At 50.3% G+C, this 23,244-nt stretch overlaps 2 protein-coding genes across 11 annotated transcripts in view; one reads left to right on the plus strand and one right to left on the minus strand.

Moving 5' to 3' along the window:
* RIPOR3 (RIPOR family member 3) overlaps nt 1-1,426 on the plus strand; it is a 71,780-nt gene extending 70,354 nt beyond the window's left edge. For all 6 annotated transcript variants that reach the window (XM_045082088.1, XM_045082092.1, XM_045082091.1 and 3 more), the window contains one exon: nt 274-1,426. In XM_045082088.1, coding sequence (XP_044938023.1) covers nt 274-377 — 104 coding nt within the window. In that variant the 3' untranslated portion in view covers nt 378-1,426. The remainder of the gene's footprint in view (nt 1-273) is intronic.
* Nucleotides 1-23,244, minus strand: part of PTPN1 (protein tyrosine phosphatase non-receptor type 1) — a 75,368-nt gene that overhangs the window by 6,352 nt on the left and 45,772 nt on the right. For 3 of the 5 annotated variants that reach the window (XM_013053181.2, XM_013053182.2, XM_045082096.1), the window contains 8 exons: nt 21,540-21,640; nt 18,446-18,544; nt 12,612-12,749; nt 9,392-9,601; nt 8,811-8,972; nt 8,214-8,437; nt 5,677-5,848; nt 2,322-5,229 (listed from right to left, as the gene is read on the minus strand). In XM_013053181.2, the coding sequence (XP_012908635.1) occupies nt 5,083-5,229; nt 5,677-5,848; nt 8,214-8,437; nt 8,811-8,972; nt 9,392-9,601; nt 12,612-12,749; nt 18,446-18,544; nt 21,540-21,640 (1,253 nt within the window). In that variant the 3' untranslated portion in view covers nt 2,322-5,082. Of the gene's footprint in view, nt 1-2,321; nt 5,230-5,676; nt 5,849-8,213; nt 8,438-8,810; nt 8,973-9,391; nt 9,602-12,611; nt 12,750-18,445; nt 18,545-21,539; nt 21,641-23,244 lie in introns of those variants that run through there. The other 2 variants (XM_045082095.1, XM_045082094.1) reach the window with 2 other exon arrangements.

Here is a 23,244-nt window from a genome sequence, read left to right on the forward strand (position 1 = left end):
CTTTTATTTCCCTCTTAAACTTCAGTTTATGATTCTGGGGAATGAACACCAGATGCGAGGCAGGAACACGGTTCAGCCAATTGTCGTGAATGTAGGGGCGAGGCACTGGGTCCATGCGAGTGGCCAGCAGGAGCTCCTCCAACGCTCCCCGCCTCTGCCCCTTACAGGAGCACCCAAGACCCAGGCGTCGGCACGAAGGCCATCTTGGCTCACCAGAGCGGGAACACCAAGGGGGGGGGGACAATCCAGTGACATGTCACCTTACTATTTCAGGTGAGAAAGGACGCCTGGCTTTTGAGAGGATGGACAAACTCTACTTGGAACAAACAGAAGACGCCTTCTGCCAGGAGGCGGATGTTGAAATCACGATATTTTAAGCCTTGGCTGATGAACTCCAACGTTGGCTTCCTTGTCTTCGTTCCCACCCAGCCCTGACAGGAACAGAGTTTGGGGTGGGGGGTGTGCTGTGTGCTCCCCACTAGGTGTGAGCTGGCCTGCGCTCCTCCCTCCGTCTCAGACCAGTCACGACTTCTAGGGGCACAAATGAGGCCTTCCGTACTGGAGCAGACGAGGCTGGCCGGTACTTTGAAGGTTGTACGACTAACCACAGGATCAGCTTTTTGGTCCTGACAATGTGTCTGACCTTCCCCAGCGAGCTGCATGGCAAAAGGGCCAAGGCCAGGCAGGATGAGGCCTGGAGGGAAAGGTTCCAAGAGGAATGCACGACACTTGGGGTTCTCCCCGCAGGTTCTGGTTCAGGCAAGCAGGCGGACTGCTCTTGCTGAGGAGGACACGGCGGGTCCCATCAGCAGCAGCGGGCTGTCCCCTCTGCAGGCTGGGGACAGTGGGAAGAGGGAGCTGGGGTTTCACAATTCATGCTCTTAAGCCGAGCTGCAGCCCGAAGGTTTCGCTGTGGAGCCTGCTGACCACAGACCTTATTCTCCCGTGTTCAACGGCACAAAGAAGAAAATGCCACCGGCCGAGCAACCCTGAGTGTCGTGGCAGGAAGTGTTCACCTTGCCCTCTCCCATCATCAGGGAACAGAACTCTTGAAGCAAGTCAACGTGACGCCTTTTATAGGGTTAGACAGTTAATAAACTGTTTTGGAAGCCATAAACTGGTTTGAAAAAAGATTTCACTGAAGAACATGTTTAAGGAAAATTAGTTTCCTATTTAAATCTATTAAAAAAACCTCAAAGATGCCCTGAGCTGCTTTTGTGCTGAGCCGCAGAGACAGCCTGTGGGATGAATGCGACTCCCGACAGTGGCGCTGGGGACTCTGAGTGAAGGCTTCTCATGTAAACTTCCTGTATATGTTCTGTGCTTTTAGACTGAATTTAGTATTTATTTGCCTTGTCCTTAGGTTCGATTTTCTGAAATTTCGATTAAAACGATTTGTCTGGGTGTTTCCCTTTACCTGGAAAAAGCAGAGCATAGTGGTTGTTTCCCCAAACCTCCCATGGAGGGACAAAGCGGCCCCCACAAGCCCGTCCCGAAGGTGCTCTCTGTGCCGTCGGTATTCCGCGTATTCCGCGTGTTCGCGAAGCCTCCCCGAGAGCCCACTCCTACACAGACACCAAGCAGCACGGCCCCTCCTCGTCTTGCCCTTGGCCTCATCTGATTTCTGTGCCAGTTATGATTTCAGCCATTTTTCTCCCCCCCACACTGGCATTCCACCACTTCCTGAAAGCTTAGATGCCATTTTGTATCTGAAACAAAGACTGAAGTGACAGTGGGTGTGACACCACCTTCCCATGGCCACAGCCCTCTGCGGCGTTCCAAGGTCACATGACCACAGTCTGCGGATCCTGCCAGGAGGCCCAAGCGGCCAATCACACAGCCCTGGAGGGTATAAGGGAACTCTGTACTATTTCTGCAACACTCTATAAATCTGAAATTATTTCAGAACAAGGAGTCAACCACTCTCTTTAGAGAAGATGAACGGCGTACAAGGAAGGACTAGGTGAATGTTCTATCCTGTCACTTCTCCAGCAAGCACAGCTCGACAGATACTGAGGAGGACGCGTTCTGAGCAGTCCTCCAAGCAGTCTGGGTGGTTTGCTAAGGTAGCCCGAGGCCCTGGGCATTCAGAAGGTGGCTTCTGTTGTCGTCCAAGAAGCTGGGTTGACGCCGGAAGTGTCACATAAACTCACCAGGAAGGGAATGGTTCCCCAGCTCAAAGGTGAGCACAACCCCAGGGGGCCACAGTAACCCTCGGCCGCCTGAGCGACAGTACGTGCTTTCTGGTGGCGGCGGCAAGAAACAGGAGGTACCCGTCCTCCTTTAGGCCCATTCAACAAAGGCACGGGAGGCACCCCAGATCCATGTTCTTTAGAAAAAAATTTTATTGTTGCAACTAAAATGCAAACCCATCATTTATGTGGCAAGTTGGAAATCTGTACAGTTTGACAGTTCTGTGAGGTCACAGAAGACCCTGAGACGCGCGCCCCCCACCCCCCATCATGCAGCCATGTATACACACACCTGAAAAGGTATTATACCGAAACACCTCGCTTTTTTTGTGTGTTTTTATTTTTGTAAAAATGGTTTATTCCATGGCCATTGTAAAAAATAATGACCAGATGAGTAAATATTGGCTTAAGGCATATAGCAGAGCAGCTCGCTACTTCTCTAACATATGTGTAACAAGATGGAGAGCCATCTGTTTTCCAAGGATAGGAGGTTAAACCAGTATATCCATTTTGAAATGCTACTATATATACACACCCAAACTACTACATACATATACAGGACTTCAAAAAACAAACAAACAAGCCCAACTCAAAAACGCCTCCAGCCTGGCACCTCAGCCTCACCCACACCTCACCAAGGCTCTGCGGAGCGATGCCTCGAATGTTCCCGCCGCAGAGTTTCTCTGCACGGGCTTCTAACATGGGAAAGGCAAAATGTGAAAATGCTGGCAAAAGAGCAGCTTGTGAGCTACAGCTGCCTTGTTTTTTGTTTTGTTTTGTTTTTCTTGTTAAAAAAGCCACTTAATGTGGAGGTCTTAAGCTCCCTTGCAGGAAGAGTCGTGAGCACCATCAGTCCCCAGGGTTCAAGGGCAGGGGCAGACGTGGCTCTCAGCAAGGCCCCCAGAACGGGACGGTGGCAGGCGGACTCCGAGGGACTGTCACCCAGATTGCTTTGGGCGTGTGGTTTCCAACAGTTGCCTTGGTTCCAAATCACAGTCTGCTCGAAAGGAGCGTGAACTTCTGACCATGGAGGCTGATCCCCAGGGTGTTGCGGGGGGGACCCTGCTTGCCTATATGTCCAGAGCGTGAGGTGTGACTACGGCTTCCCATACCCTTGGAATGTCTGAGTTACAGTGGGCCCCAGCTGGACAAGGCCAGGCTGGGCCTCACTAGGAAGTCACCAGAGTGTCATGCCAGGAATTCGGCAAATATCTGTTACTGGAAAACATCACTCCACTGCTGAATGGCGGATTTCAGCAAGTCTTAGGAACCACAGCCATGTTAATGATCAGATCATGCAAAGGTAGATTGGACTTGTACAGGGGCACATTAATAAGCAGAGAGCTAAGTGTTTCAAGCACGTGGTATCTGATTGGGGCACGAGACGACCGAACATGCATTCTAATACACACAGGGAAAGCAGTGACTGAGAACAAGGTTCTAGCAGATACCGGGAGGGGATAACTGGGTCAAAGTCATCTCACGTCATGTATCTTAAATATCCAAGTGTTCAGTATATATTATCCCATGTTCTATAAACATATGCCAAACCTCTTCTCACGTTACCCACAATGTCACGAAATAACGACTGCTTACAACCGTCCACCTTCCTAGTACTGGTCTGATGCAGCAGGCTCATGGCAAAGTCTTATGTTCCCAGCACTACCTGAGGGTTTATTATTGTACTTTTTGATAAAGCCCTTGATGCAAGGCTGACATCAAAAATTTTTAATACGTTATGGGTTTAAGAAAATGCTAATGCACTATGGATGCCTTTGGGGAAAAAAAGACAAAAACAAAAAAATAAATATGGAGTGGAGAGGCTCACTGCACACGGTCTCCGTGGAGGTCTAGCGGGGAGGACACTGGGTGCTGCCTACCCGGGCTGCACTGGGCCACACCAAGGGGGAGCACGTGGCGGGGTGGGCCTCGTGACTCGCACAGGCCACCAGCACCGGACTCTACTGTGCTCTCCTCAAAAAATGGGTAGTGGATTGGATACTCGAAGTAAAGGGAGGGGAAACAGAGTCAAAAGGAGTGAGAACCAACAGCCCGGGGAGGGTGGTTTTAGTGCAGAACAAACGTCCCTCCAGGTCCCGGCTGGCTACGCTGTCCTCGGCCCTTACCCACCACGGCCTGCCTGCCAGGCGCACATGGGCTCTAGCAGCGGAGGCGGACAGTGGGGTGGAGGTGGAGTGGAGGTGGGTCAGATTATGTGCTGCTGCTGAACAGGAACTGGAATGAAACCAAACATTTTCAGATGAGCCCGGACCCACCCCCGCAGAGCGGCAGACTCACGCACTACCCCAGCCTCCCCAGCCTCCAGCGAAGGGGGTTCGTTTCTCTTTTAGGACAGCCCGTCTCCCCAAAAATCACCCCTAGGGAAAGCATTGTTTACACATTGCTAAACCATCCGATGTACTCAAAGATGGCCGCTTGCAAAAAAAGACAAAATATTTAAAAAATTTTTAAGAAGTCCTGTGAAGTGATTTCCACGACTAGAGTTCTGAGGCTAAACCTCCGTCTTCCCTGTACATTACCAGCGACACGCATCTTGCGTGTGGATCTCTACTGCAACAGCATTTCTATTCTGAAGGAAGTGGAAACTGTTCCTTCGGGACCTCAACGGCAGGTTGAGAAGCTGGTGGCCACCCTGCTGTGACCTCAGACCATGACGCAGGGGCCTGGGGGAACCCCGTTTGTGGCGGTGGGGTGACGAGGGCAGGGCCTGCGCCAGATGGCCGGAGCGAGAAGGGATGGATGGAGAAATGAGCAATGGGAAACTGGTGGGACACCCTGAGCAAAAGCAGAAGCCGGGCTTTGCTTTCTAGAGATGGCCTTCTGTTGTTTCTCTTCTAAAAATGGGAAAGCTCACAGGCGCTGTCCTAGCTCAGTGTGCGCAGAGCAGAGGAAGCGACTGAGCAAGACGGCGCCCTGAACCCTTAAACCCTCTTCTCCAAAGGATTTTACATTCGTAAAAGCACGGGAAATCTTTCCCTGGGAAATCCAATATAAACTGCGTATCTGCTGACACCACCTAAGGGTACAAGGAAGTTTCGTTAAGTGCCTAGTCTCTTTTTTGTTTTTCCCAGAAATAACAAAAGCTGCTTTTTATAAAGGTTAAAAACAACAATGTGTTGTAATTCTATTATTTTTTTTTCAAAAACAAACAACAGTAACAAAAAAAAGAGAGAGAGAGAGAGAGACATATTTGGCATTTTTTCTACTTACTCCTGAATAGGTTAAGGCCCTGAGATTAGACTCTTATATATTTTTGGGATCACAGGGCTCCTTAAAACCCCAGTGCATCAATCCTCAATTCTCTCTTGCTAGCCCTTCACAGTTCCAGCCTTTAAAAACCTTTGCTCTGTTTCTTCTGAGACTGGCTCAGATCCTTCCACAGCACTGAATGCTAACGCCGGGCTGTCGGCCAGTGCTTTCTGTACCCACGGTCTTGCCAGCATGTCCGTCAGTGAAAACATACCCTGTAGCAGAGGTACGCGCCGGCCGTGAGGACCGTGGCCATGCACATGTTGACCAGGAAGGGCTTCCAGGGAGTGAGCGCCGGGTCCTGCTTCTCCTTGGGCGGCGAGGGCTCCCCCTGGGCAGGACCTGCCCCCACGGCCCGCCTTCTGACTTCAGTGTCTGGACTGGTGCTGAGGGAGGAGATGCACAGAGACGGGTTACTCACTCTGAGGAAAACAAAAGCGGCGATGGTATCGCTACAGTGGGAACTGCCAAGACCTTGGGAACACGGATATTGACCTGAAGCCCACCTGTCACACACACACACACACCCTCCCCTGCCCCAGAGACCCAGACGGCCGCCACAGCCAGGGTATGGTTCTGGAGCCCCATGGACTCCTTGGTGATGGAAGGTGGGTGAGACTCTGCTGAGAAATACAGGCGCTGGTGCAAAGCTAGGTGCTAATTTGCCCTGGGGTTTGCTTGGACAATGTTCCCCTTCAGTTCAGGGAGGGCCACGGTGCGGCCCGCATGCTCTCTCTCTCTCTCCCCGGGCCCCTGCACAGGAGCCTTTACTGCTGTTGACATGAGGACATCACGTATTCCCTCTGCCCCTCAGCCTGCCCTGTCCCCGGGTTGAGGCCCCAGCATCGCTCAAATCCTGCCAGTAAGACCATTTCTCAGGACTCCTGTGTATAGACCGGCTGCCCTCCTGGTGGCAAGCCAGAGCGCCCCCGTGCGGGGACGATGTGAACTGTGCTCTCCTTCCAGGCCTATCTCAGGAGAGGCAACAGAGGCCCTTCCTCTCCCCCAGGCCTTTCCTTCTCCCCCTGCCCTTGCCTCCCGACAGAAGACCTGACCACAAGATGTCCTGCTTCTCACATGCATCTCCACAGCTTTTCTACCCTAGCAGCACCGTGTGTAGTCGGCAGGACCCCTGAGGCATTACCTCCCCAGGAGGTGGCACAAAGCACCTGCTTTTCTGCTCCCCATTGTGGGGCCCTAGCTGCAGGGCTGAGGCCTGTGTGCACGTGGGCCCCCACTGGTGTCCAGAGGCACCTATGTTCTTGGCACAACCCCATTTTTTCCTGGAACTCGCTGACTTTTGGCTTCCCAGATCCACACTCCCCTCCCTGCCACCTTCTCGCTCTCTCTCTCTCTCACACACACACTGAAAAGCATCCCCTCTCCCCCCAGTCTTAGCGAATACAGAACAGAACACATGACAGACTAGACACCAGTCACGTGCCAGCTCTCACCTCGCTCACTCTCAACTCTTGGCAGGCCCTCAGATGGAGCACACTGGCACGCCCTGAGAACGTCACCAGAGACCCTGGGAAGCCAGGCACGGTCTCCTGAGCGGACTTTCACGGAGCTACTGCCGAGCACATTGCACGGCCCCACTGGACAAGTCCCAGAGGTGATGGGGCTGTGATAGGGACCCAGTTGCATAAGGACCCTGCTGACTTAGTTGCACACGTCAGCACTGGGGCCTGGCACTCAGCATTTGGCAAGGCGCCCAGGTAAGATTCTGATGATGAGTTTAGCTAGAGGACCATTCACGGACATGCCATGTCTAACCTGCTTACTTCAGTATTGTTATTCCAACGTCTAGCTGCATTAGTGCATTCCTGATTGTATCCTTTAACAGTTCCAAAGTATCCCAAAGTAAGGAGAAAGCACGAGTTACCTAATCCCTACATATACAATCAGCTTGTCTCTTGTCACCGTTTTCAGTGATGCCACAATGAACACCTCCCCCTATAGATCTCTTTGGACTCCTGTTTGCAAAGTGTTGCAAACCAAATTTCTAGATGTGTACAAATGCTGGGCCAAAGCGTGCACTCATCCAGGAAGCAGGAGCAAGGGTACTGTCTCCACAGGCTGGGGCTCAGGCTCACACCCATTCCTTCTCCATGCTTCCATGCCTCATGCAGGCCCTCCTTGAGCACCCTGGGAAGGTAGGGTATCTTCTCGATGGCTGACCACCACAGCATACACTTCCATCTCCTTATTGTCCACAGGGTCTCATCCATAATCCACTGTACCTGCCCCAACAAGATGGTCTAGAATACAGAGCAGGGGTCATGTTCCAGTGATCTCAGTATTTCACATGCATTAGAATGTGTTCAATAACCTTGCTAAATGGCATTACGTTAATCAAAACTACACAAAAGGTTAAATTAGTACATGGTCTAACCTGGAGAGCACGTTTCAGGACTGGGTAGAAGCCAGGGGCAGGGCTAGGTCATCTCTGGGTGGGACTGCTACCCGGATGCAGGATTCCAACAGGCACCACAAGGTGGTGCTAGAGCCCCACTGAAGTAGGTACCTGGGGGCATGGGGGACAGCTGCCAACCTGTGACAGTGTCAAATGCTCCTGGCTCCTACAGCGAGGGGAGGAGCGGTGCTGGTCCAGGGGTCCCATTCCCCAAAGACACAGAGGCGATGCTTGCCAAGAGGAGGCTGGGTCCTCAGGGTTTCAATATCAATGTGTTTCTGGATCAGAAGGTCAGTCCCCCTCACCCTCAATAAGCCAGGCCCATTCGGGCTTACCTTTCCACGCTGCAAGGGACATTTAGAGGGGTTCTGGTTTCTTCCTTGATAGAGCAGTCTTCTTTATCCTCCCCGGTTTCGTCCTTTACCCACTGGTGGTTGGGGAAGAATTCCTTGCACTTCCCATTGTGTGGCTCCAGGATGCGTTTGGGGGGCCGGGGCGGAGGGGGGACGTGTTCGGGTGGGGGCTCCAGATCCTCATGGGAAAGCTCCTTCCATTGCTCCTAGGGAAAGCAGCAGAGAAAGCCCTGTTAGCATTCACGGTGGGCTGATCTGTCAGGAAATCTGCTCCCCTTTAAAGTGAGCAGAGGTGAGGGGCTCTCTCTGCTTCCTGGGGCTACAGATACGTATATTTGGAAGATGAAATCTTTTGAAAATAAAGTCTATTCTCCCTATCAATGTTCTCTACGTCAGCACATCCATAGCAGAAATCGGATCGCAGTGAGCATTTTCACAACCTTCTAGCTATTTCGCCACGGAAGACAACTATTTCTTCTGAGCCATGGTGGAGTGTTTGAACTTTTACAACTGACAGCCTCCTTCAGAGACAAAAACTCAAAATCGACATACCGGAATGTAAGCAGAAGCGAGGCTTACCTGCACTGAAGAGTCTCCCATGATGAATTTGGCACCTTCGATCACAGCTAGGTAAGAGAAACGGAGCTGGTCTGCTGTCTGGATTAGCCCCATCCGAAACTTCCGCATTTCTAACAGAACTTTCTTGATGTCGACAGAAGAAGGGTCTTTCCTCTTGTCCATCTGAAAGCCAGAGAGGAGACATCATTCAGTCGGCCTCAACTCCCAAGTACAATGTGGTTATCAACGTTCTGGACGAGTCCGCCAGTTTCTACTCAGGAAAAATTACAGCAGGGAGACAGAATTCTAGCAAAGGTGTGAAAGTGCAGCAAAATCGGGACCACAAGAGCACGGGGGAAAGAGTAAGAGAAAGGGAGTCTCTGGATCTTCCCGATTCCACATTCCACTTAAGAACATCACTCCGAACAAAGCTATTTAGTTTAGAGCTACTGTCATAGGAGGAAAATTGTTAAAAACGAAAGATCCTGGCCAGTTTACTGCAGAGACAATGACAGAAAAGCTCGGGGAAGGGCACAGGGCCCAGCGAGGGCCTCCTAAAACGGGCTCCCTTCTCTTCCCGGGGCCTTCAGGGGCCTCCTTACCAGCAAGAGGCAGGTGTCAGCCAGACAGAAGGTCCCCGACCTGCCGATGCCAGCACTGCAGTGCACCACGACAGGGCCGTACTCCGTGCTCAGTGACCCCGACTCACGAACTTTAAAAAGAAAGTTCAGGAATGAAGCTGGTGATTCGGGGACTCCAAAGTCAGGCCATGTGGTATAGTGGAAATGTAAGATCTCTCGAGTTTCTTGAGACTGAAGGAAAGAAAAAAGAAATTCTCTAAGAAAAAAAGATTCTCCAAGAGAATCATCTGTACAGAAATCACGGCGTTCAAGTAAGCACGAAGTGTACCCCATCCCACCCCCATCTAACTCGAAGAACAGCTTCCCTTCTCAGAGTTCCTTCTGTCTGCTCACCCAGCCAAGACATACCAAGCACTGGGGGGTGCCTGACACTGGACCTGGAGGCTGCTCCCGCCTTGACTTCCCTTCCTTTAGCATGGAACGTTCTCGTCCACATCTCTCCTCCAATGCCCCATCCCCTCTGCTGTCTTCATGGTTACAAGTGATTTCTCTCTACCCCACAAATCACAATGATGCTGCATGGCCACCCAACGGCAACCCTATCCTAAAGCACTGTAGGGTTTCCCATGGAAGAGTAAAACATCGTCACCGCATGTGTGGCTCCAGCTCTGGGTAATGCAAGGCTTCACACGACTACCTGGAAGTCTCAGAGGACTCTCATTTTAGAGGAAAAAAGTAACCAGGCCCGGCTCCAAGATCTGGCAGCTGGCAGCTATGGTCAGCACACAGCTGAGGAGGAGAGCGTCAACACTACCCGCCCCGCCAGCCCCGCAGCGTCCCAGTGCGGCACACATCAGTTCACTGATGCGAACTCTCGCTTGAATCCTTCAAGGCCTGGATTCCTGTTTTCCCATTTTCTCAACCAGGATACTGAGGCTTGGAGGCCAACCCTCCGTGAAGTGAGGAGGCAGGAGTTAAAAATCGAAGTGTCAGCTCCGGAGCTCCTGTTCAGAGCCCGCTGCAGGTGCTTCTGAAACGAAGGCCCTGAAACGTGTCCCCAGATGTTTCTCCCCCTGGCCCCGTCTGCTCCCAGTGGAACAGAACGAAGAATGGCCTCCAGTGCCATTTCCAGCCCTGCTCCTCCCTCTAAACCTATGAAGAGTCCAGAGGCCTGTGAACCAACAATGCCTCCCCACACTTAGCAAAATGTCCACAACATGCTTACCACGCCAGCCACCACCCCTGGCAGGATAAGGTAAGGACACTGCCCTCACCTTCCCAGAGCTTACAGCTTCAGTTCTAACAGCCTCCCGGGGCCCGGTGTGATGAAAACTTGTGAAAGAGTTTACGATAAACACCAGTGACCTAACATCAGCAAAGAATGCTCATACGGAACCCTGCACCAGCTCTGACACACGGAGGTCCTTCTGCAGAACTGGAAGACTCTGCAGGCGACATGAGGGTCATTTCTAGAACCACCCTAAGTAAGGCCATTTTTTCCTCCCTCAAAAAAGGTCTCCTTGTATGGCTTAAAATGAGAGATGCCCTTTCTATTTTTCAGGGAAAGAAAAACACTTAAAAATAGATTTTAAAAAAGGAGTAAGAAGAAAATATACTAACAGCAAGTTCCTTCTTTAATCATTAAGAAGGTGTGGAGTAGCTCCCGCTCGCACCCTCCCTCACAGCTGCCCACCTCTTTCTCAAGGAATTTGCTTTAAACCTGTGCTTGAACAGATCCACGCCTGAGAAAAGAATTTTTAAGAACAAGGTCTGTTCGAGCAAACAGCCTCTCCCAACACCAAAACCTCCGCGCTGCTGCAGGCGTGCCACTGAGCGGACATCACGAGCCCCTTCTGCTCCGTCCGAATTCCATTTCCCTCAACAAGCGGGAAAAATTTTCTCAAGGGTTTACCAGAAGTCCCTCTTGATGTCAGGGCTTGCGCATTTTAAAAAGCATGAAAAAGAGCGGTCTACAACATGATCCTCCAGGCACATTCCAACACGCTGCTGCTGTTAGTCCTGAAAATGCTCCATCGAAGCCCTCCGTAAACCAGAGTCCCCGAGGCTTGGGGGGCTGCGGCAGGCCCGGGCTGTCATGCTCAGGAGCCGCGTCGCTGCATTCCCCAAAAAGCCACGCCACTTACTTCGCTCTGCTTACGGCAGCCCGCGCTCCGTTCTAGCTCTCACTCCAGTCAGTTATGCAACAATAGGAGGCAGGGGACTGGAATGCAGTCAGCTGAACACGAACATGTGAGCTGAAGTCACGGGCAGCCCCCCAGCCAAGCCCCCATCCAAGCTGGCACTGCTCCCGCCATCCCTCCGATCTGGGTGGGGACCACCCTGGCTAACCCCGCCACATCAACCCCACAGAACGTGCTGACCCCGGCAGGGGCTGAGCGAGGTGCTGTTCTAACACTTAACTGTGCTTCTTGCCGTCTGAGCCCTTAAAAAAAACCCCATCTGGAAGAGGGGGAAACTGAGCCATGGTGAGGCGAGATGCCCCTGGCTCTATGTCTGACAGTCTGAGACGGCGGGGCTGGGAGTCCAGCCCCACGAGTGGCTGGAAGGGAGTGGGTCTGACCGCCACGGCCGAGGCTGTTCCCAGGAGCTGCCCATCCTGGTGCAGGGTCTTCCGGGTGATGGCTTCTGGAGAATTATTTAGAATCCCTGTGGGTAGGGCCTTCTGTGGTGCTGCTGCTTAGCCCTATGCCTTGATCTGTTCCAAGACCACCTCCCAAGGAGAGCCAGCAGCTGGTGCTAGACGTTCCTCCCAAGACAAATAAGCCCAAAACCTCACTTAGAAAATGTACACTAGTGACTATGACCTTGGGAGTCAGCCCCAGAAGGGCCCTTCTTCCCTCGCTTCAAGCTGAAGAGACTGTGGACAAGAAAAGAGGCAGTGGCCGCTATGTGACCTACGGCTACCATGTCAGTCCCACGGCAGTTGCAAAGACAGGAACAGAGAGAAGTTTTGGCTGAGAAACTCCCTTTTCCCTAGAGACTACAATGAACTAGTGTTACAGTTCAGGGAGAAAGCTCTTGGAGGAGGGGCCTGAGGACCCCCCCCCACCCCTAGCTCCCCTGGTAGGTAAGCAGGTAAGCTCTGCTTCCCACAGGGCTAAGACCACATCTCGGTCAGAGTGTACAAAACTCAGAAAAAGTGGCATTAGGTAATAGCACCCAGGTGGAAAGACATCTCAAGCAGCGGCCGTGGGAAGGAGGGAATACATGCCATACTCACTGTAAGGTTTTCCAATTCCAGCTGCCGTACTGTGTAATAGGACTTAATATCTTCGGAGATCAAGGTTAATTTCAAATTTGTGTCTTCAAAGATCATTTCTTTCTCTTCTTTTTGTGGCCAGTACTGAGCACATTTTAACTAGGAGAGAAAATGATGAATTACTATTAGCAATGGACTGTTTTCCCTCGAAGGGAGGTACAGAGTTCCTTCCATGAGCTTCAGGACAACCCAAAGGTAAACTGGGGTTTTCTGATCTTGGATGTCACCATCAGCATAACCTGCCTGCCTCTGAGGGAGATGTGGGGGGGGCAGTGGAGACCCAGGGCTGGCTGGGCAGAGAGGGCTTGGACCTCCAAACACAGCTGCCCCCTGGTTCTCCCTACACAAGGATAGGCTTCGGGGGTCTGGCCTTCCAGGCCATCTATGAGGTGAAGCCGGACTGTGCCACAGCTTTAGTCTCTCACAGACTACTTTCTGTAGCCATTTTGAAGACTACCGAGAACCGGATTGGTGCTGTTGGCCCAATGCAGACCACGTACCCGGGGGAACGGAACCAAGTCTGGAGGAGACTGTGGGACACCTGTGCAGGCTGGAGGGCTGTAACTGAATGTTTAGAGAAGGCGTGGACAGGGGCTCCTCCAAGGCTTAGGGTCACCCGCTGCCCCATCACACCCTTTCATTCTGGTTTGGCTCAGTACCAAAAAATCCTTTTGATTTTCTAGTTTAATAATTCCAGGAACTATTCATTTAAATATAGCTCATTAACTTTTCTTCAAAGCCAGCAAACTCCCAAAGATTTGGTTTCACTTAAGAGTTGGTTTATTTTGTTTTTTTTAAAGATTTTTTATTTTTTTCATTTGAGAGAGAACGAGAGTGAGACAGAACATGAGAAGGGAGAAGGTCAGAGGGAGAAGCAGACTCCCCTCAGAGTCTGGGAGCCCGATGTGGGACTCGATCCAGTGACTCCCGGATCATGACCTGAGCCAAAGGCAGTCGTCCAACCAACTGAGCCACCTAAGTGCCCATCACTTAAGAGTTTTAAGAAAGAAAGTTTGACTCAAATTTAGTGGTGTACTTTGAGTCAAGTTTCTATACTATACCTTTCTGTTTGGTGATGGTGATGTTGTGGACCAAAACAGCAGGCAGATGGGAGCTAAGTTGCAAGGTCTATAAGCCAGAGGGTCGGACAATGTGCCTAGACAGAGGGAACCCCAAAGACACGATGATTTCTACCACATGAAATTATCAGTGTGTGTAGCCAGCTCTTTGGGAAATGGTACAAATCCACGCCCACTGCACCTGAATGCGGACTGGCCCCCCGGCACCTCCTCTGAGTTGCAGGACGAACCGCCTGAAATGCCAGGGAAGGTGAGGGAGCCCCTCCAGGCCCAGCCTCTGCCAGTCAGAAGAGACCAGTGGTGCGGATCAGGGACCAGGGGGCATAGCGGGAGTAAACACTATGGATGTGCTGTGGGAATTCAGAAGAGGCGAAGGTTCCAGGCCAGCAGAAGTTACATGCAAGAGATGAGAGAAAACCCTATGGAAGGAGAGGCCTCTGTCATGATCCCAGGGTCCCTGGCTCAGCGGGGAGTCTGTTTCTCCCTCTCCCTCCACTCTCCACCCCCCACCTCGTGCTCTCTCAAATAAAATCTTAAAAAAAAAAAAGTGGCCCCTGACAGAGGCGTGCCTAGGATTTCCTAGGCAGTGACTGCCCAGAAGTTAGTCTCAAGAGGAACAGGGAGCAGGGCCAAGGGAAGACCAGGCCATGGCGACTCCGGGGGCAGGCTCGGGACCCGCAGTGTCACCTGGGCAGGGAGCACCAGGAGGCTCCCGAGCAGAGTGCAGACAGAATCAGGAAGGCCCACCAGTCCTGCTCTAATGGAGCAGCACTGCCTAAAAGAACAAGAGAAAAAGAAGAAGCAAACCGAGAAACCACAGACTGGGATGCCGACACAGCATTAAGACGTCACGGTCCCAAAACAGAAGGCCAACAGGGCCTGGACTGGGCCTGTTTGAAAGATTGAGGCAGTTTCACCCACATCCCCCCCTAACGCCAATGAGAAGTTGCTAAAGATGATCCCCTGGAACAGGACCAACCCGCCAGCATTAGCGCAATTCTGCCACGCGGTTCATGGAAGCAGCAGTGACATGGCAAGGTCCTCTGCGGACCCAAAGGGGGGGTGCGGCTGAAAGGGGGCCTGGGGAAGACGCTTCAAGGATGCCCGTCTTCCCACACTTCCAGTCATCAGACCCGTGCAATTCCTGAAGACCCCCGAGGCAGAGAGACTGCCCTGGTGGGTTCGGCGCCCCAAGTGCTGGAGCGAGCCCCCAACACCGCAAGCAGAGAAGTAGAAACGCAGGACAGTGCGTATCTCAAAGAAGAGGCCGGTGTTTCAGGTCTACGTAGACAGGGAAGGTCTTCTACAGCTCACCTCCACACAGCAAACACTCACTTTCAAAACCAAGTCTAAAGCCCAGTAAGTCTCTGTGATGTGGTAAAGACTCAGGAACTCCGCTACCGCGCAACGCTAGTGCGCGCTAGGTGTCAATCAAGCAGTATTTATTTTTAAGAGCTCGCAGGCATCCACAGCAACATGCCGTGCTCTGCTTGCTGTCATTTCCTGTAGACGCTTTTAACACACAAAATAAAACAAAACACAAAAGTAAGCTCAAGAGCACGACTTATTGCTCTTCTATTAAACTGATCCATCCCCGCCCCCCCCCCGAGGAGAGACGTATTTTATTAGAAAGCCGTCCTTCCCTGGGTCAGCAGTGAATGGCAGCACCCACATGGTGGGTGTCCGTCACAGCTGCCCTTCCCGCCTGAAGCTGAATGTGACAGAGAGGCCTTGGGGCCTTCCCAAACAGCCAGGCAATCTTCACAAAAATCCAGAGTCTCATGTGCACAAAAGTACTGAAGTCAAACTGCACCTTTAGTTGGGGTTTTGGGAGAGAGAGAGAGGCGATATTTCTGGTTAAACACCTCCTTGTTTGTCTTTTTCTCTGCCTACACAATCCCCGCCCTTGCACCCAAATACACTCTTCACGGACATGTCTCAACTCCTTCTTTAAATTGGACCCCCAAGAACTTGGGCTACTTGGATGAGCTCCGTCTAACACACATAATCATCTTCTGTACCACTGTTTTCCAGGAAGCACAAAAGCCCAAAAGGGTAACAGGCAGGTCTGCCAAACATAAGAGGGGCACATCCTTTACCATTCAGAGAAGGAAGGAAACCAGAAAACAAATACGCATGGCATGGGAGCATTCTGCAAGCTGGTTCTGACTGCGGGCTGTATGCAGAGATCATACCTACATTAGCTGAGCAGAAAGACACGGTGACTTCTTAGAATTTTCCCCAGTCAGTTCTAATGGGGATGATAAATGTTGATGACAAACTGAAATCGTTGATTCCCAAGAAACATTAAGAATCTCAAACCACCTGCTGCTTTCCACGCCAATGTGCATGGCTGAATGACCCTGAGCAGGAAGAGCAGTTCCACGGAAAACAGAGGCTACTGTCACACGGTCACAGTCAACTGCATGAAAACCAACCAGCCAGGTTTTTTTTTTTTTTTTTTAAGTGGCCAAGGGGAAAAGCTGCCCGTTTACAGTCAGCCTTGGATGGGAGACAAACCAAGGGCAGGCCTGGGGGCCAACAGGCAGCTACAGGACAGCACCCTGGCTAGACTGGGCCAACAACAGCAAAGAGGTTTCACTCAAATACAGTAAAAAACAAATAAAAAGGAAATGCTACCATATCCAGTCATTTCTGAATAACGAACTCGATTTCAAAGTCCCAAACCCTCAATGCCATTGAGAATAGTGCTTCTCAAGGGGAGCAATTTTGCACCCCAGGGGGCCCTGGACAATGTCTGGGGACATTCTGGATGGCCACATGTAGGAGTGGGTATGCTAGTGGCCCCCCTGTGGGCAGCACTGAGCCCCCAAGACCCCAAACGCTCATCAGGGCCGAACAGATACACAGGCCACCCTATCTTTGTCACCTTCCCTTGCGGAGAGTGTGTGGTATGGGAACCTAAAGTTTGTTTCTTTATTCAAAATTGCTGACAAGAGTGGTGACGGGTGAGAGCTGGCTTCGCACTTATAACTTCACATTTTACTAATCAAGCCACTGAAGCAGAAAACATTAAAAACCACTTTCACTGAAAAAAAAAAAGTCTCGGAAGCATTATTCCATTCTTCCAACACTCAAGTATGCTCTCCATCTGTTATCATCAAGCAAATAGATGCTTTAAGAATGGGACTGAGGCAAAAGCCATGATTTTAAACTTGCGCTGTCCTAAGAGGACCATCTACTGTAACTAAGGCTGTCACTTTGTGGGGGGGAGGGGAGGGGCCTGGCGGTGAGTGCTTCCCCTTTGACCACTGATGTTTCCTTTGATGTGTTACTTCTCTGCACTTGTATCTGTTTCCTCTAAAGCCATGACTGTGCTTTCTTTGGAGGGGCAGCTTCTCTGGAGCCTGCGTGTTCTCCTGGCAAGCCTGGGACCGAGAAGGCCGGGCCAGCAGGAAGAGCAGCGGCCCCGCTGAGCCCGAGCGCACTGTGCCAGCACCTGGCAAGGCCCTGGGCACACGCAGTTCTCCGTGCCTGGGCCACTCGCTCCTCCTGGTATCCACACTCCTGAGCCCATCCCAGGGCCTCCGCCTCTGAGGCTGGAGAGCCCGAGTGTGCTGGCCATGGCGGGAAAGGGGGGAAGGAGCCAGGGAAGCAGGGGTGTAGTGTCCACTTGCTACGTGGCTGCCACACGTACACCACACTGTACACCACATCGCCTTTCATGGGAGACAGGCCTCTAGCAGGCAATCTGCAGAGTTGGAGGGGGGAAGTGTGGGGAGCACGAGCGGTGGCTGATCCAGGGAAGCACTTGGAGAACCTACAAGAGGGGTGGGGCCAGGCGGGGACTCCGCTGTCAGGCCAGGGAACCTGGCAAGAAACCAATAACAGAAGTTCTGGCTGGAGTTTGGAAATGGAGGTGGGACTTCGGGCTGTAGGTTAACGAGGTCCTGTAGCCACATTTACATACAACCCAGGAGCCAGTGGGGGCCGCACAAGGGTTTTTGGCTAGAAGAAGTGTAGAGACACTTGGTTTCGAAAGACCATTCTGGACACCGGGGATAGGATACACGGAGGAGAGCAAGTCGAGAGGCTACCGCGGCGACTGCAGGGACAGATGCATGGAGGGTGCTGCCCAGACCATCACGCACATCCGGGACACATGCTACCCCTGGCAATGTTTTAGAGTTGCAGAGAACTTGGGAGAAATGCCGCATCAATCCTCCAGTAAACGCACAGGCAGACAGCATCCATGTTAACGAGGCGGCCGAGCGCCAGGCATCTGGGTATTTGACAGAAGCTTTCCCAAATGGGGCGGCTCCCACAGCTCAGTCAACAGGAGGCAAACTTGTCCAGCCAGAAAAGCAGAGAGGAGGAGGATACAGAAGAAACTTCCTTTTCAGAATAAAGCTACGCTTACACAGCTCCATAACGGAACAGTAGCAGCCCCAGAACCCCTGGCAGAGGACCACAGAACACGCGCACGCACTCTGGGGAGAGCGACTGATGGGGGCGGGGGGCTGGGTGGAAGAGGTCCAGAGCAATGACTTTTCCCCCTCTTTTTAATTCATTTACTTTTCGGACTAATAGACATGTATTTATGTAATGCTTCTTTAAATTTTTCTAATAAAGCAGATACAACGTAAAAGAAATACAAAAGCAATGTAAAGAAATAAACTCAGACAAAAATGTCAACTTCACGGAGTGGGACACATATGGACGGTGAGGTAAACAGCAGATAAATCCATGACTTACCGATCCTTTCTCCATTACTCTGTTGAGCATGACAACGCCCCTGCTTTTCTGCTCCCACACCATCTCCCAAAAGTGACCGCACGTGTTAGGCAAAGGGCCCTGCAAATACACAATCCACAAAGTGTATACCATTTTACACACAGACATGTGCTCAGACACATCGCACGTGCTCCAATGTGAGCACACCGTCGGCGCTGAGCAGATGACAGTGCCCTTCGGCAGAGCGGGGGCTGGAGTTGGGACAGGGACTGCCCTCCCTGCCTAGCGGACAGTAACCTCAATTCTATTTTCTGCCACATAGTGAAAGGTTATTTCTGCCTCTCAGGGCTGGTTTGGGGCTGACCCACAGAGGACAGAAAAGGCTGATTCTACTTTCTGGTGTGAGCTGACGGGTGGAGGGGCTCCACTGTGGTCCCTCTGGAGCACGGACAGAATATGGAACAAAGCTAGGGGTACAGGCAAGAAGCAGTAGGGGGAAGCGATCGTCAGCGACACTTCCAGGGGCTGGAGTCTCAGCTCCAGTCACTTATCATCCATGTGACCTTGGACAAGTCACTTTACATCTCCATGCCTCCGTTTCTCCACCCACTGCTCTCCACTGATCACAGTCCTTATTCAGAGGGTTAGGAAAGTTAACTACATTCTTACAGTAAAGGCCTTACCACAGCACCTGGAAGACAGTAAATAGCCAGTAAACCGTTAGCTATTATTACTATCAATAATGATGGGACTGACCATGGACTACCTTCGTCCTTGGACCAACGAACATCTGAGATATAGACACATATCATCAGCCAAGTGGCCCAAGGGGTCCAGCGTGGGCACCAGGACATGGTGGGCTACCTGCCAACCTAGCAATGGGCACAGATGTTTACTGGATACCAAAGTAGGAATGCCACCCGCTGTGTCAAGTTTTAGTACTGCCCAGAAGGGACATCACCTCTCACCTCCATGACAGAGCGTGTCACTTTCTCCAACCAGCACCATGTCTAGAATGGTTTCTGGTCTCACCTCTTCTCACCCAAATTCTCCTGATTATTTGCATCTGTTCCCTTGAAGTCCCTCCACACCTTCCCTGACCAAATGAGCCCTCAATGCCCACTCACTTTCCTGAACTCTGCTCCCTCCTGCTGCCTAAACCAGACACATCTGAGCTCCACATAGAGCCTCAGACAACAGAAGTCAGATACATCACCCTTTCTAGCCAATTAACAGAAACATGGCTCCCAAAAGACAGGGGTCCCGGGGCCTCCTGGCTGGCCACCTGGGTCTTACAGTCTGCAGCTTGGGCCCAAGGACCCGGTCTCACAGCTATGGCTCTCACCAGTTACCAGCCTGTCACTGTGCCTGCTCCCCAGAACCCTAGCTTAGGATGGCTTTCAGGGATGAAAAATCATATAAGATCCACAGCAGCACTTAGCTAACACTTCACTGCAGAAGTGACAGAGGGCATCTTGGACATTATTCTCTACATTTCCATACCACTGCCTTAAAAAACAAAACAAAACCACAGATTTGTATTATTTGCATAATGAATAGCATTGAAAATTTTAAAAATGGTCATGGTTTTCTTCATTTTTGTGGCCTGGAAAATGTGTTGCTCCTACTGTCTAGACGTACAACTCTGGGGTCTGGCTACTTTGATCCCTTTTATAAATGCCAGGGCAAAGGGGGACTATGCAGGCAGCTAGGTATGCCCATGGTACCACCTGACAAAAACAGAGAGACTTTCAGATGTGCAAGTAATTGCTAGGGCACAAGGCTGGGGAAGACAGTAGTATGACAGTTTGCATGGCTATATCCTAGCACTCCATTTGACTTTCTACCTCTATCCGTCTTTGCTTTGGACTTCCTATCACATCAAAGGTAAATGGCTAAGATTAAGAAGTAAGAAACCTTGGGAAAAAAAAAAAAAGAAAAAGAAAAAAAAAGAAACTTGACTTCTAAAAAGAGAAGTTACCAAGAAGCTGCCTTTCCCCTAACCCCTTCCCGCCAGCCTGCTACCACCAGGATCTCCTTCCTTATCACCCTACCCCAACAAACCCAGAGGTGCTTGAAGACCACAGGCTGAGGCCTGGTAAAAGGCCTGCCCCCTACACATATATCAAGAATTTCCTCAATGGCCCCAGGGCTGAACATGGCGTGGCTGATGTTCCATACACTGGGGGGCATCTGAGATGACAGTCCTCACAGACAGAGAGGAACTGGGACAGGAGCAGACGAGGCAGTAAAGCAGGGCCATGGTAGTTAAGCTGATCAGCTCCCTGCCCCAAGGCAGCCTCTGTTCATTCGCTCTCTGGCTTCCCTATCACCTTGATCTCCCAGTATTAAGTACCGTGTTCAAAATCACCCTATACCCCAAAGCCATACAGAACACTGATAAACATGGAATGAGAAAGCAAAAACTATGACTAAAAAGAAAGAAATGTCAAGTGCTTAGAGCAACTTACAGGTAACAGACTAAGACTTGAGAAAATAAATTAAAAAGAAACTTCCCTATCCTCTTTCCCAGAGACCCATGGTCTTTGGGCCATATGCCAATAAGTGTTTCACAAGGTCAAGTAGTAGTGAATCATTTTATGATTTTTTTCCACAAAGATGCCAAAAGGCAATGGGAATTTTAAATGATTTTGCATGCATATCCACATCATCTCAGGATGCTTTATTTCAGGGCCAAAGAATGAAGACCATGCTGAGGAATTCTGAGAGGACACCTGGACGAAGCCTACTGGTCTACTGCTTTGATTTCCGTAAGCAGCCCTCAGTGCCCTGAGGTGAACACTTACAGGCCCTCCTCTTGCCATGGCCCTGCTGCCTCTGTCAGCGGACCACAGGCAATTCTGGCATTTCATTCAGGCTGTTTCCTCTAAGGCCAGCAGTGGCATACTTCCTGGAAAAATCACATGTTACAACCAAACCCTGTCTCTGAAGGAAGATATTTTTCCTTCCTCGCTTTTTTGGATTGTGTACAACCTGGCCTTCTAAAGGAGGCGGCAGGTTTCATCTGAAGTACAAAGGACAGTACTGTGCAATTCTCAAGTTGACATCGAGTAAGGCAAAAACCCATTAGAAAAATTTTGAACCATCCATTTACCTGGGTAAGAATGTAACTCCTTTGGGCTTCTTCCATCTTGATCAAACTGGCATTGATGTAGTCATTATCTTCCTGATGGAGTTTAATCCGACTATGGTCAACTGAAAGGCAAGCCAGAACTTGGACGTTAGTCCTGCAGGACCAAAGCGTCCGCAAAGGTCATGCACCCAATGGGGAAAGCGAAAAAGGTGAGTCGGTGGCATTAAGGGCATTTGCACTGGCTCGCCTTTAATCATACATTGGCTTTTAATTGAGATTAGCCATCAATAAGGGGATGACTTAGTATTTTCAGAAAGGTTTCTGGAAGTGTTTGAAACTGAATGTTAAATAGCAACAGGGACAAACGACACTGAAACATGGGTTCTGTCCTAATTGGACAATCTATTCTTAGGTCCTATCTTCCTACACTTATCACTGCCCCACAACTCAGAAGGCTGTGAGGAGGGGTGCCAAGAGATCTTTTCTTGGATGCCTAATAAAAACTTTCACAAGGTAAAAAAGAGGGGATTCAATCTTTAAAAGGGAAAAAGATCCACCAAAAATTTCATCCAGTCCCTAGAGCTCTAGTTGGTAGGATTTATGATATTTCCACCTAATCTATGTCTAATGGTTTGAAGATAAAATGACCTAAATATATGGTTGTGTGGAAAAGGTTACCTGAATTCCTTTATATAAAGTTGTTGTTGTTGTTTTAAGTTTTGAGTGTAATATACTTAAACGATTCTAACCTATGAACAAAAACAATTAGAACTGAATTCTAGGGCGCCTGGGTGGCTCAGTGGGTTAAGCCGCTGCCTTTGGCTCAGGTCATGATCTCAGGGTCCTGGGATCGAGTCTCACATCGGGCTCTCTGCTCAGCAGGGAGCCTGCTTCCCTCTCTCTCTCTGCCTGCCTCTCTGCCTACTTGTGATCTCTGTCTGTCAAATAAATTAAAAAAAAAAAAAACAAAACTGAATTCTAATATTTCAAGGTCAGGAACTGTCATATTGAAGACTTAAGAGATAATTAATTGGAAAAAATAAACTCTAGAGTCCAAAACACCAAAAATACATTAAATGTAACTTGCAGAAGTTTTCAAAAATAGACTCTCATTTGGAAGGTCTGCCCAGGTTACTGAAAATGCATAGCTCCTTTTTTTTTTTTTCCTTTTACCATGACTTTGTCACAAAAGCAGCGGTTTCCTGAAGGCCACTTTCCTTATCCTGCGAATGCAGCTAACAAGAACAGGTGGGAATTTTTACTTCTGGTACAACACAGGGGATGATGAAGGCAGGTGACTGCTGTCAGAAACACTGCTTTTTCTTCTGTAGCCCAGGTGGAAAGGAGAGTATATGGGGACACATAGTTTGGGGCTTTCTGTTCTAAAAGATTTCAAGGAAATGTTTTTAAAAATCAGTCACCATTTGGAATTATGTTTCTCAACATAGAGGATTAATACAACCTGGAATACTTGAGTAATATTTAAGTCATGGAGATAGATCTTAAAGAAAAATGATGAGACCATATAAACCCTTGGGGGTTTATATGAATGGGTTCCAACAGTACTGGGTGGCCTTGGACAAACAATTTCTCCTCTGAGCACTGGGCTTTTCATTGGCCAAATGGAAGACAGACAAAAGATCACTTTCTACCTTGAATCATTCTTCTCATGTCCCCCCTGACCTTAAGAGCAAATTATCTGTCCTACTGCAGAGTTGGGGGGAAA

This window comes from Mustela putorius, unplaced genomic scaffold (genome assembly GCF_011764305.1).
Source record: "Mustela putorius furo isolate JIRA1106 unplaced genomic scaffold, ASM1176430v1.1 tig00000592_pilon_pilon_pilon, whole genome shotgun sequence".
In the NCBI taxonomy this organism is placed as follows: Eukaryota; Metazoa; Chordata; class Mammalia; order Carnivora; family Mustelidae; genus Mustela; species Mustela putorius.